Source organism: Rhinichthys klamathensis, unplaced genomic scaffold, assembly GCF_029890125.1.
Source record: "Rhinichthys klamathensis goyatoka isolate OS25496 unplaced genomic scaffold, OSU_Roscu_1.1 h1tg000091l_1, whole genome shotgun sequence".
Taxonomy (NCBI): Eukaryota; Metazoa; Chordata; class Actinopteri; order Cypriniformes; family Leuciscidae; genus Rhinichthys; species Rhinichthys klamathensis.
The window spans coordinates 59,677-74,717 of NW_026606630.1; the positions used below are offsets into that span (position 1 = coordinate 59,677).

General features: G+C 42.0%; 1 protein-coding gene across 1 annotated transcript in view; it reads left to right on the plus strand.

Annotated features, from left to right (window-relative positions):
* The first annotated feature begins 272 nt into the window (after positions 1-272).
* Positions 273-15,041, plus strand: part of cntfr (ciliary neurotrophic factor receptor) — a 121,855-nt gene continuing 107,086 nt past the window's right edge. The window contains exon 1 of the mRNA XM_056252036.1: positions 273-470. Coding sequence (XP_056108011.1) covers positions 389-470 — 82 coding nt within the window. The 5' untranslated portion in view covers positions 273-388. The remainder of the gene's footprint in view (positions 471-15,041) is intronic.

Here is a 15,041-nt window from a genome sequence, read left to right on the forward strand (position 1 = left end):
CAATCCTGGATCCAAACAGTCTGGCATTGTCTTTCCTTCTCCCTATTTCTCATCTAGGTCTGTCTATCCCACAGCCAGTTGGCCAGAGAGAATATCAGTCCCAGAGGGCATTGATTCCACTGATGAGACGCTATAAAGTAGGGAAGAGAGAGAGAGAGAGAGAGAGAGAGAGAGAGAGAGAGAGAGAGAGAGAGAGAGAGAGAGAGAGAAGTGGGGCGGGGAATCAGCAGGCAGAGACATTGGAAGAAAGAAAACAAGTGAGAGAGTGAGAGAGAAGGGGAGGGAAGGAGGAAACTGTCCTCCTCATGCTGTCTTGGCATCGGTGCCACCCAGTTTCTCTCGGGCAGGCCAGAAGCCTCACGATCTACCTCTGTGTGTGTCTCTGCAGATGGCCAACATTGTGACGTCCTTCTGCTGTGTGGTGCTTGCAGCCGTGGTGGTGGTTTATGCCCAAAGGCGCAGCCAGCAAGGTAAGTCCACATTTTGGATACTTCCTCCATCTGTTGTGGGTCTCCGGTGTGTGTGTGTTTGATCAGGAACAAGACGCTTTCTTAACAAAATCCGCTACATACATCTTTTGTAGATTATGGATCAGTTTGTTCTTTTCTGTTATCTTGACTTTCTTTTTACTTGTCATTTTCTTTGCGTCCTTCCTTCAGTCTGTCTGTTGGAGTGGAACAGAGAAGTCACATTGTGAGCAGAGGGTCAGTATCACCTGACTGTGGGGAGGGGTGTGTGTATGTGTGTGTGAATGCTGTTTAACGCATGGCCTGGCTGCCCGGAAACACAGAGGCTAGCCTGTCATTGGGTCAAAAACTAGAGCTCCAGAACAAAACAATCCTCGGAGTGTGTATGAATGTGTCTAAGTTTGGACCAGACATGTTATCTTGCTGACTGTGATGGGTTCTCTCATGCTTGGGTGAATAACCAACTATGTTGTTTCTGTATTTCAATTCAGTGTCATTTTGCAAGACCTCGGGGTGGAAGTGCTACCGAGGCATCCTTGTTTTGTTGGAAGCTACTATAAAGCTATTGTCATTTTTTGCAGTTATTATTCAAGCTGGCATATTATGCCGTTTCCTAACCAGGTGCAACTCAAGTTTTCATCAACAAGTAATTTTTCTGTCCCCAGAGAAGGTCAAAATGCTTTGCAATGCCACACAAGCACAGCCAATCAGAGCATATTTCATGGACCAGGCAGACTAGAGAAAACTAAGGGTTTGATGGAAAGGAATGCGTATAATACATTTAAGGGGTTTGGAAAAAGTGACAGAGTTTGAAACGAAGAAGGAACAGCTAATTGGATGAACTGCCTGCACCAGAGTGCGTTGCAGCAAAAGTGTTTCTCAACTTTTGGTCACATGATATAGTATCACTTTGCAAGACTCTTTGAGTCTTTGTGCCAATGCACAATACCGCAAGATTTGAATCAGATTCTCATGCCGAATCAGATTCCGAGTTGACAGCCATGCTTTCCCGGGCTGCTGCGCGTTTGGTCTCGCTCTGAGCTTTCGTAGCTGGTGTATGGGGGCGCAGGACAACGTGTAAATTGCCTTGCCCCGCCCCTGTACCTTTCTTGCCGGATGTGCATTAAGAGCTTTGGCAGTATGGAAGCATATTGGGGCCAATATGGAACGCCAAAGATGCCAACATCTGCGTAAAAAGTGTTTTCCTGTTTCGCTACTCTTGATGGTGAGGTGGTCAGAGGGTTCGTGGGGATTCCCCAGATGGAGTATGCAGCTGCAGTGCCGCAGAGTGCTGCCACCTGGTGGGGTCATCCGCAAACCCATCCAGCACCTGTGAGACAACAGTAGCTCTGGCTGCTGGGGCATACAGTGCTGCTGGACAGGCCGCCTCTGCCCTGCATGCGATGGCCACCCCTTAACTCTACGAGGCCAAAGCACTTATAGTGTACGAGGGTAGTTCTGAGCCGGGGTTGATGCAGGAACTGCCCAGAGTGACTGACCGTGATGAAAGTCACATCGCAGGCTATGTGATTCAGTTGGCTCGTCCCCGAAATTTGTTTACAGCGATCAACCTGAAGGATGCGCACTTTCATGTCTTGATTCTCCCTCAACACAGACTGCTCCTGCACTTTGCATTCGATGATCTGGTATATTAGTACAAAGTCCTCCCCTTCGGGCACCTCAGACAGCTGGGTCTTCAGGTGGGTCAACTGGGAAAAGAGAAAACTCTCCCCCGTGCAGAGTATCTCTTTTCTCGGTATGGAGCTGGACTCTGTCAGCCTGACAGCACCCCTCACAGAGGAGCGTGTTTGCTCGGTGTTGAACTGCTTGAATTCACTCAAGAGCAGAACAGCGGCCCCACTGCAACTATTTCAGAGGCTCCTTGGGCATATGACATCCGCAGCCACAGTAACGACGCTTGGATTGCTTCATATGAAGCCGCTTCAGCACTTGCTTCACGGCCGAGGCCCGAGATGTGCGTGGCAACACGGCACGCACCGGGTGACAATCACCCTGGCCTGCCGCCAAACCTTCAGCCTGTGGTCGGACCCTGGTTTTCTACGGGCAAGAGTTCCCCTAGAACAAGTGTCCAGGCATGCTGTTGTCTACATGGATGCCTCCACCAATGGCTGGGGTGCCACTTACAATGGGCATGCAGTTTCGGGGGTTTGGACGTGACCCCAACTGCATTGGCACATCAACTGCCTCGAGTTGCTAGCAGTACGGCTTGCGCTGGACCGCTTCAAATCGCCGCTACTAGGCAAGTATGTACTGTTCCGAACGGACAGCACTGCGGCCAGCAATCATCAAGGTTGAAGTGCTGCTTGCTCCTGGGTGCTGCGTAGAGCTGCGGGCTAGGCAACACCCAACACTTTTGCCAGATTTTATAGTATTTGTGTAGAGCCAGTGTTCTACCGTGTACTCGCCCCAAGTGGCCAGTGAACGTCGGGGACCCACTCTGTGTCTCGCTTGCTGCCCCATTCCCCTCCAATGGACCAGATGCGTGCGCTTATCTTGCTCCTCAGTTGAGTTCCCCAGCTGGTGAACCCTGTTGAGTTCCTCCACAACCCTTGGCAGTCAGAGGGGATGGAACTTCCGACGCCAGGCCTAACACTCGTAAGTACACCCAATGGTTGACCCCTGTGCTAGGCTAGGTGCCATATGTTGTGATCCCTACGGTGATCCTAGATTTGTATTCTTCCATGGTACGGGTCCCCTGTGGGCGAGCCCATGGCTTTCCCTTGGCAGAGTCTGCTCTGCCGTCCCTGCCGGTGTTGACTCCCCCCTAACTAGGCTGGAGCTAACTCAGAGACATATGTTGGGGTGGGTCAGGTGGCTTATGCGAAGCGCTGGAAGGAGCAAAAAATAGTGGTCCTTTGGTAGGGATTGCAATTTGTCAGATCACGTCTGACGTAACATTGAACATGACTGACTGATAGGGAACGTCTCGGTTACGTTTGTACAATTCACGCTGTTACAATAACTGTACCACAGCTGAGCGGCCGGGTCAGGTTTGAGCACCCCTGATGTAGAATCTCAGCATTAAATTGTTCTTCGTTTGTACTATATAATGTACTTCAAGTGACTTATCATAAAAGGGTTTCTAAATGACAATTTACTAAAAAAGGAATCCTGACCCTATGCCAGTCAGAACTACAGATGTAGCTTCATTTAGGAACATGGTTTGAGAGTGATAAGGCATCTTTTTGGATGTCTAATGCTATTGTCATCCCCCCACACCCCTGCGGCGGCCCGGGTTTTGTTGAAGCGAGTCTCTCACTAAAGCTGATTACATCGCTATAATGCCTAGTCATTGGCATGTGTTTCTTTGGCAGGGTTGTAGCACTGATACGATGATGTCACAGTGGGATGACATCACCACGTCATCCATCAGCAGTGTTGCTTATCTGTTGCCACACTTGTTCTGATTGGTCAGCTGATCATGTTTAATCTAGACAGCAGTCATCACAAATCTAAGCCTTTTGCGTATACACACACACACACACACACAGACACACACTCTCTAAAATGAATGCCAGTACACACCAGTTTCATTACAATACACAAATATAGAGAATTGTGTGTTAATGTGATAATTAACTTTCTATTCACACGGTCACACAAGATTTGTGTTTAATGCATCATTAGTGTAGGTATAATTATTGTTGAATATCTTTCAAAATTAACCATGACAAATGCATAGAGTTTGTGACTTAATTAAAATGTTTCTTATTGACTAATTATAACTAAACTAGATTTGACATCTTGGAAAGTCTTTATTAGAATTCTTCCATTTAATTTAAAATTCATAGATTTAATATCCCATATGTCTGTACTTGTGACAAACTGTCAAAGCATCCTAATTCAGTTGCAGGTGGATCTCTTCTCATGACAGGGCAAATGTGAGTAATTGCATTAGAGTTTTGTAATCCTTCAAAGTTTGGTTAGTAAGCAGGGTCTGTTGTAAGCCATAAGTCTTGAAGTTGAAAACCAAACAATGTTCCTAACAAAGATTTCAGGTCCATATAACCCTGTCAATCACAATAATAAAGGTGTAAACCCTGATGTTGTGGGGGAAGGAAGTGGTTCTGCATCAACATCTTTTGTTAGTCCATGAACAACATTCCAGGCTAACACACATAGATTTTACCCCATTTCCAAACAATAACTACCTAACCTAAAAGCAGATTGAAATGATTGGGTAACTAAGGCATGTACAAGGATAGCAGTGCTGTTTGTTGTCAAAGAAGAACAAAGACGGTTTATGTTTCGGAAATGAAAATATGCAGCATGAATAATATTAATGTGAGCTTCAAAGGATAGGGTGCTAACAAGGACAACAGCCAGACTTTTAACCTGCATGGATGGCAAAACTATGGACTGGTCAATAGTCACAGAGAAGCTATCAGATTTTGTACCTACCAGGAGAATTTCAGTTTTATCACTATTGAGTTTTAAAAATAAAACCAGGTTTTAAATGTCTGCTAAGCAGCTGCACAGAGAAAGTGGAGGAAAAGCAAAAGTAGGCATGGAAACAGGGTAAGCCTGGGGATTGTCAGCATAGCAGTGGAAATGAATATGGTACTTCCTAAAAATATGTCCAAGGCTCAGTAAATAAATAAAAGAGGGTCCAAGACTAAGCCTTGGGGAACACCAGTGGTAACTTGCGATGGGTTAGATCTGAAGTTGTACAGTGCGCCCAAATTATACAATCCAAACCAAGACAGGCAGGTTCCCATAACTCCAAGGGAGGCCAGCCTTTCTAGGAGGATGATTGTATCAAAGGTCGCACTCAGATCAAGCAAAATAGGTAAAGTCAGCTGACCAGAAGCCACTGCCTTAAGAAGATCGTTAATAACTTTGACAAGTGTGGTTTCTGTGAAATGAAGTGGATTAACAAATGTTTTTAATAATTTTTAGATTTTGTTTTAGTTAACTTTTAGTTAACTATAATAACCCTGCAGACAACCAAAGTAAACTTTTGACTTTCTGCCCTCTTCTTGTACATCATCCAGTCCAGACCAAAATTTAATTTATTTTCAAAATAGATTTATATTATAACATAAAATGTAAAAAAAAAAAAAAAAGTTTGCTTGAAATGTACATGAGCTTGCACATGCTGTACATGCCAACACTGGAAAGAACCGTGATGTATTATTTTAAAGTGTTTTGATTGGTCATTAATTCTTCAATCACTCTGTTTACATGGAGGGGGTGGGGCTTATCATGAGTGAGCAATTTTCACAAGGAATCAGAGTGAGTTAAGAAATTGGAGCGAGAACTCACTCTTAACTCTCAAACAAAAATCTTTTGGTTAACAATTTACAATAAAGTTACATGAATAATCATGTATTAACACCTGAATTAACCTAACCTAAATTAAGTTACACTTAACATCAGGAACATGGTTTTATATTTTATGGACATGGAAACTGATGAAACAACAACAGAGGTGGTGTCAATGCACATTTGGTGAAAACAGTGGTAAGATTGTACTGTATATAAACGGTGTGTTTATTGGAATGTGAAGTAACTGGAAATAGTTTTAATTTGAAAATGAAAGATTTTGGAACATTTTACGAAAATGGCTTGACATGCAAATGATAAAATGAAATAGATTTTTTTTCTTTATCTGACACCTTTGATTTCCAATTCCGTAATTGGTTAATAACAGACTGTCTTCGTTAAATACACATTTTACACATAACAGAAATAGAAATAAACGGTAGAAGTGTAAGAAGTACTGTATGCTTTTGAGCTGAAATAATAGACTAAGTCTAGGGATATTTTTAAGCTAGAACTAAGAACACTACCCGTCCCCATCCTTCCATCAGAAAAAGACAGACAAAGCCTTGTTTTATGTCATCAGTCAGTGAAATTGAGTCCAGACAAGCCCATCTCTAACAATTTAATTATTCATGAGACCCTAAGTGAGAATGAGAGCAAATATATTTCAGAGCATCCATTGTCCTGGTCAGTTCCAATCCGGCTCAGCGTGGAAAGGCTGTTGAATTCAATCAATCACTTGTTTGTCTCTAGTGGCCTAAAGGGCCTCATAATACACAAGTACCCTGTTTGATGATGGCATCTTGATCAAGTATAGACATGTTGAATGAATAATGTTGGTAAATCATGTGTCTCATGTGCAGACGTGCTGGATTACAACGGCAAATGGACAGCTTTCAGATATTTGCATTTCGACATGCGTCATTTCAAAACCGGGATTAAGACTTTGTCTTTAGTTGGTAAGCTGTGACTGGATCAGACATCTCTCCGCTTGCGTTCTTTGGTAATGGACAAATAATTTTGAAGCCGTCTACTAGCTATCTTCCCTAAATAGAAAAAAAGCAGCATCCCTTTGGGGTGCAAGTGTGAATTTTATCAACAACTCCAAGTTTGGCTGTGTTAGAGGTGTGATAAAATGTGCGTATTGCCTCCCTAGAGAATTTGCATGGATTTTGTGGCACAATTGCACATTGATGTTTACTTCAAGAGCGGTGACGTTAAAGTTAGAAAGTGTGAACCGTCTCTCATGCTTGAATCAGCAGGGGGTGAAGAGAGAATGAAAGCGAATGCAGTGGCGATTTTCAAGCACGTCCTCGTTCGCAAAAAGAGCGTGTGAAAGAAGTCAGGTGCATGAACTTCTCACACTCTCAGCACCCTTCAAAATACATATCTCTTTTACTACCATTTTCAATGTGCTTTAGCTCCGCTTCAAGGATTTATACTTAATACTGCTTACATTGGGTGTTAAATGATAAAGCCTTATTCAGGAAAACCAGCTTCAGCCTTACCATGTGCTTATTGAACTGTTTACCCTCAAAGATGTGCAAAAATAAACGTCTCACTACAGTGTATAAATCATTCAAACTCTCCACTGTCAATAAAGAACCTTTTCCTGCATCAATCAATGCTTAAGATGTTCTCTTTGGAAATCCCAACACCGAAAGCATAAAATTGGCATGGCTACACACAGCGCTGAGGAAACAGCTGTTTTGTGTGAAGCTACAGATGTAGGCCGTGTACTTCCCTTCCGTAGTTGCACTGTTATCCTCTTTTAATTAAACTCTGGAAATGAGACAACAAAGGAGAATCTTATGAATCCTGTCAAGGACATGTGTGCGGCATATTTCACCCTAATATCACAAGAAAAAAACAAGATGATGCTATGCTAAAAGAAACATGTATGTTTGAAGTATGTTTTTAATCATTTTATTTGTTTGTATGTTTGTTTGTTTGGTTTTTAGTGGTGAAATATTACAGACATTGTTCTTTATATTCTGAATGAATCTCACAAAAACATGTTGCTTAACAGGAAATTTCACCAAAAATTGTTGCTACTGGTTGTTAACTCACCCTAATATCGTTTCAAAGCTTTAAGACTTTTTTTTTTCTGTGGATGATGAAGATATTCTGACAAATGTCTTAGTGTTTTTTTATTATATATATATAGTCCATACAATGGAAGTCAATGGACACCAAATCTGTTTAGTTACCTAGAATCTTTATGATTTTTGTTATTTCTGTCAGGTCCATTAAGTCAAGAACACACAGACAAAATAATTAATAATTATTTGAATAGATTGCAAACAGGTTGATGTTCCTGAATTGAAATTTGGCGGTATGGCTCTGTTCAGGGAGTCCTCTGACTCTCTGCTATTTCATGGTGCTCATGAAAGGTCAGAGGACAGCAGCAGCAGCATTAGGGAACGCTCACACAGTTTTAGACTGTGAGAGCTAAAATATCCCCCCAAACAAAACCACACCTGGCAATCCTCTGTGATACAGAGGATGATTTATTTGACCACACGAGCTATTCCCCCCAAAACAAAATTGAGTGTCTCGAACGGTGTCGACTGAGCCGCCCTAATTTAGCGATTTATAATAGTAAAATATTAATTAATTACTGAAATGACTAATCAAGACCGCAATAGCTAAAACATGCTGTTACCTAGATTATCTGTATTTACTGTTTGACAGTCTACAGTGTAAGCTCTATGGATAGATGACTAATCCACCTCTGAGAACGAGCTAGATGAATAAATTAACAGCTGATAGCGCATTCAGGGGCGTTAACTGAGCAGAGCGCGAGCAAAATAATGATCAAATGTGTTTTATTAACGAAACAAATCAGAGACTTGAGCTCATGGCTTCTGGTCGTCAAGAATATCCCGAACATCGAGACGGAGGTATCGTTCGTAAGCAGCAGAAACCACCGCCCCATAGCTTAAGGGGTTAAACCGGAGCGAGTACGTGTCGCCGCCGTAGTTGTTGCACAATGCGTAAGAATGAGCTGTATACGGTCCGAAAAGGCAGTCCGCAGAAGTGAATTCCTATCACAGCAAGCTGTTTGAATCTGCGCTGCATAGTGGTAAAAGCCAGCGTGAGCAACGCGATCAGTTGCCAATGACAACAGATAGCCTAATGCACGTAGCCAATATGATCGCATAAGCATTTTTATGAAAACGACTAGTTAGATAAGCCCAAATGCCACACGGATAGCATTAACAAGAAGGATGTTGCCAACACACTGATAGCTTTTAGCAATGAATATTAAAAAGGAACTTAGCTTCGTGAAGATTTTCAGAGATGAATGGAGAATGAATCACGTCGAGTCCTGTGTCAATATTGCAGCAGCAGCGAGCCAGCAGAAGCGAGCAGCGAGCCAGCAGAGCGAGCAGCAAGCATGTATGAGCAAGGTGAATGAGCTTTAAATAGGGCGCCTTGTTTGAGCTTGGCCATTGAGCAGCGAGGGGAGTTAACCAGCTAATGCAGCTCAGCTGGAGCAGATCAGCTGACGGGACAGTGTTGATAGCAAATAGCATAAGCAGCGGCTTGACTACCTGGCCTGCCAGAACTGACGCTGACGCTCAATTTTTTTCAGAATATTTACTTTTGGATGAACTACCCCTTTAAAGGAGACGTGTTATGTCCCTTTTCAAAGCCTTGATTTTGTTTTTGGGGTCTACAAGAACAGATTTTCATGCCTGAATGTTAAAAAAACAGCTGCAGTTCCTCACTTCTCAGTCTGTCAGTAACGCTCTGTTTACTTCCTGTCTCTATTAAGCCCCTCCTTTCGAAAAGCGTAATGTGCTCTGATTGGTCAGCTTGACCAGTGTGTTGTGATTGGTAAACCACTTTGAGTGTGTTGAAATGTCCCACCCCGTACCATAACTGTGAGTTTCAACACACTACTAACTAACTCATCCAGGCCCTGCCCCTTTATTTTGCGTATGCCTTGGGTGGAAATCATTTAAATTAAGAATATTGAGACGTGTTTGTTCCTGGAAGAAAACTCAAGATTACAATGCAGGCGTTTCAGGGAGTGACACTGATATAGAGAATAACTCGCTTTGGAGTGACTGTGCTTTGTAACTTTGCAGACCTTTTTCATGCTCAAACAGCAACATTACACACTAAAGAAAGTTGAACGTAAAAAAGTAGAAGTAGAAACTATTTGATCATCCTTATATGAAGAGCACAGAAAATAGTCTGTAAATCATTGTCCATATTGTGACAGTGTCACATTAACTGTGATCTTATATTCCTATCTCTGTGGGAGACAGGAAGTTGTGTATCTTCACTTCCTGTCTGATAGCATCTCTGCACCTCTGGGGTCTTGTTTTTTTTTGCAAATCCCATTCTTATTCTACACCTTATCCTCAGTATGAGCTCATATTCATTATTGTATTCAAATAAAATGCACATTATAAACATTAAAGATATACATATATTAATTAAATTAGGCTAGATATAGGTCTACTGGGTGCGGAATGTATAGCCTATTCCGTGCTCAAGCGCAGACATAAAGCTTGCTGCTTAGCACCGGCAAACGTAATGATTATGAATGTGTCTGAAAAAAAATTGCAAGGACAATTTTAGTTATTTATTAATAAACTAGTGTTTTCTGAGTCAGTGTCGGCTGCAAAAATAAAGTTGACTGCTGACTCACCATCTCCGCATAGTGGACGGCCTATAGATAGAAATGTACCTTTCATACGGATAACATAATCGGAGAGTATCTGTTAGCTATTTGAATTGGTTCATTTAAATGTAAAAAATGTCAAGCTTCCTATTTCTCGTGTCTGTGAGGCAAGTACCATTCGCTGAGTTTCGGTTCATGTTTGTGACGCGCTCCAGTTCATGAAAGGCACATTTTTGTTTGTTTTCTTTATTTTACAAAGGTACAACATTTTCATGTTATAGTGTGTTTACACAAATAAAAGTAGTTTTACTTTACAGTTTCGAATGATGTATATACACTCACCGGCCACTTTATTAGGTACACCTGTCCAACTGCTCGTTAACACTTAATTTCTAAGCAGCCAATCACATGGCGGCAACTCAGTGCATTTAGGCATGTAGACATGGTCAAGACAATCTCCTGCAGTTCAAACCGAGCATCAGTATGGGGAAGAAAGGTGATTTGAGTGACTTTGAACGTGGCATGATTGTTGGTGCCAGAAGGGCTGGTCTGAGTATTTCAGAAACTGCTAATCTACTGGGATTTTCACGCACAACCATCTCTAGGGTTTACAGAGAATGGTCCGAAAAAGAAAAAACATCCAGTGAGCGGCAGTTCTGTGGGCGGAAATGCCTTGTTGATGCCAGAGGTCAGAGGAGAATGGCCAGACTGGTTCGAGCTGATAGAAGGGCAACAGTGACTGAAATAACCACTCGTTACAACCGAGGTATGCAGCAAAGCATTTGTGAAGCCACAACACGCACAACCTTGAGGCGGATGGGCTACAACAGCAGAAGACTCCACCGGGTACCACTCATCTCCACTACAAATAGGAAAAAGAGGCTACAATTTGCAAGAGCTCACCAAAATTGAACAGTTGAAGACTGGAAAAATGTTGCCTGGTCTGATGAGTCTCGATTTCTGTTGAGACATTCAGATGTTAGAGTCAGAATTTGGCGTAAACAGAATGAGAACATGGAACCATCATGCCTTGTTACCACTGTGCAGGCTGGTGGTGGTGGTGTAATGGTGTGGGGGATGTTTTCCTGGCACACTTTAGGCCCCTTAGTGCCAATTGGGCATCGTTTAAATGCCACGGCCTACCTGAGCATTGTTTCTGACCATGTCCATCCCTTTATGGCCACCATGTACCCATCCTCTGATGGCTACTTCCACCATGTCACAAAGCTCTAATCATTTCAAATTGGTTTCTTGAACATGACAATGAGTTCACTGTGCTAAAATGGCCTCCACAGTCACCAGATCTCAACCCAATAGAGCATCTTTGGGATGTGGTGGAACGGGAGATTCGCATCATGGATGTGCAGCCGACAAATCTGCGGCAACTGTGTGATGCCATCATGTCAATATGGACCAAACTCCCTGAGGAATGCTTCCAGCACCTTGTTGAATCTATGCCACGAAGAATTGAGGCAGTTCTGAAGGCAAAAGGGGGTCCAACCCGTTACTAGCATGGGGTACCTAATAAAGTGGCCGGTGAGTGTATATATATATATATATATATATATATATATATATATATATATTCTAGCTTAGAATTAGGCTGTTGGGTCAAAATTTAGCTTCCTGCCATTTTGGAATAACCTCTGTGTCCGGAGCATGTATAAAATGCCCTAAAATACAGTTCTGGTAGGCTGCTCCCTAGGTTTTTGGAACGGAGCTTAAGTGTCCATGCCCTTGGTCCTGAGCCAAATAGCATGGCCATTCTAGGATTTTGCGAGCTCGCTAATGGGGAATGTTTACTCGTGGGGGTCAGCATAGATCTTAATATGCATTCGGGCAGTGGACTGGAAGTCTTAATGGACTTGCACAATGCATTGCAGCTTCAGCGTTCCACTGTGTGTAAATTCATCTAATTGGCAAGGCAGAGTTGAACTCGGGATCAGACTGCTGGATTTGTGTTTGTTCAAGCGTGGGGTTCTTGTTCAGTACAGTGAACACTGCTTAACAAGAGATAGTCTTAGTATTATTTCACCTTAGTGAGATCAGGAGAGTTTCCAAGAGATGAGGAGGTTTATTCTTGCAGTTTTCTGTAAATTATCGTGTGAAGACTTAAAATCCGTAAGTGTTTCCCCTGCTTGTTAGTGTGTGTGTGTGTGTGTGTAGAAAAAATTCAGCTTTGTAACTTAAACATGGTCTTCAAAGGATTTTTTTTATTTTATTTTTTTTATTCGCATTGTGGGTATAGACTTTCAACTTTATTTAAAATTTAGACTTCCCTTGGCTAAAGCCATCTAACTGCTCGGCTGGCAAAATGATCAAAGCTCTGAAATGTTAATGAACTAGATAAAGTAAAGTACACCTAATGCTGGGCTAGCAGTGGTCATGTTTGATTCACACAGCTCTTAATGGTTGTGCCTGGAGAATAAGGGCTACAACTGTGCCTAGATATGACTTGCTTGATTAGACTATACAATGCAATGCTAAATCTTTCCAAGAGCAAAAATAATCTCCTAACTTATAGATGAAGAGTATTAACTCTATTTTCGTGTTCATTATTCTCCTACCCCCTATAAACTCTTGGCAGCTTCCTTTGGTGAGTCTCTATGCAGCGCTGCACGTTTTGGCATTGGAATTTCTGCCCATTCCTCTTGGCAAAATTGCTTAGCTGCCATCATGTTGGATGAAGACAGTTTGTTGAGAACAGCAGTTTTTGAGTCACTGCACACATGCTCAATTGGACTAAAGTCTGGGCTTTTACTGGTTTGAAGCCACACCACTGTAGCTTTTGCCCAATGTTGTGGGTCATCACCCTGTTGGAAGATGTATAATCTTCCAACCCAAGGAGCTGTAGCAGATAGCGACACATTTTCCTTACAAGATTTTTTCGTTTGTATGGGTTTTCCAGCTCCTGCCGCAGAGTAGCATCACAAAATACAAAGCTCCCACCAGCATAAATCACTGTGGAGTTTTCCGAATGTGATGTGCTATCTTTGGTTGCTACCACTGAGGCCCCAAAGATCTTATTTTGGTCTCAAAGAACATGTAATCTTCCTCCAAATTGTTGAGACTCTCACATTCCTTTGGAATTCCTTTGCCTGATAGTTGCCCAGCCTAGATGCAATATAAATCATATAAAAACAAATATACATTTTAAAATAAATTAAATAAAATGTGCCTGCTTATTGAAAAGTGCTGTTATCCATCTTGCAACAGCATGGCTGAGATCTTGGCGATGAAAGTTTGCTCCAAAGTAAGTTCAAATAGTCGCCACACCATCCTGCTGAGATCAAATTCAATCTTTATTGAATTTTAAAGGAGTGTCTGTGTAATTTTCCTATAGCAGCACATCAGTGCATCCCCCAAGGCTACTTCACGGACTGTCCAGATCACACACGCTTTCACACAGATGTTTTTGTTTGTGAATAGAAACCTAATGTTGGATGAAAGTCTTGCGTAGGACATGAGCAATACATTTCTGGTGTGGATGAAAGGCTTTCCTCTGTTATTTCCCTTTTGCTGGTTATCTGTGTGTGCGTGTACCTTTAGTGCCAAATGAAAAGCCTATCTAAGAGATGCAAATGGGGAAATAAAAATATGGGATCTGTATTGCAACAGTAAAAAGGTGTGTGAAGGTACACATGCAGCGTTTCCATTCCGGTCTTGGGACAATCACTTGCGTACAAAATAAATAATGTTGCAGCAGTCCCTCTTGCCTTAATTTATACGTACAAATAAAACTCTCTCTCTCTCTCTGTTTGTGTGTGTGTGTTTGTGTGTGTGTGTGGTCCTGGTAAACCCTACATTATGGGACTACAAAATGTACCCACAACGATGGCAATATCCAAAATCTCTGTTCCTTGTGGCATAGACAAGAGTGTGTGTAAGTTTTTGCCAGAATAATAGCATATGGGCGAAAGAGATTTTGGTGTTTGAACTCTTGAGAGCAACAAAGGTTTGTATTCATGTTTTTGCAGTGTTGAGCAATCTAGCCAATCACAAACATATCTGTTGATTTCTTGAGCGAAATGGCCAATCAGATGTGTTTACGTTAGAATCCACTCACCGCTAAAATGCTAGAGTTTTTGTCCAAGAGTTCTGCACTCTCGCAAATCCTCTCGTTAACTTAAATAAGAGATTCATTGTGCAGATGTTCAGGGATTATAAAGGGAGCGCTCTTCGCGCGCTTTCTAGGCCATATATTCCATTCAGAATTTGAATAAAACTTATGTTTTCGCTGCATTAGGTAAGGCAGGGGTTATTTGTTATTTGTATTGGTTGCCATGCCATTGGTATGCTTGCTTTTCTGTTCAAATTATAGTGGTTTAATAACAAAGTTATGCTGGGATGTGTAGTATAGGTTGTAACTAGGCGATATATAACTTGAAACCATTTCATGACTTGCTTTTTTAAATGTGTTTTTTAAGAGGAAATGCATCTCTTTAGCCTTACCCTGGAGTTGGTTCACCCTGGGCCTATGGTTAGGGGATAGAATATATAGTTTGTACAGTAAAAAAATCATTATGTCTATGGAAAGTCCTCATAAAACATGCTAGTTAGGCAGACTACCTGTTTGACTGACTAATGGACCAACAGTGTTTTGTCTCCACAGGTGCATTTAAAAACTTCACCTTTGAGTATAAAGGGAA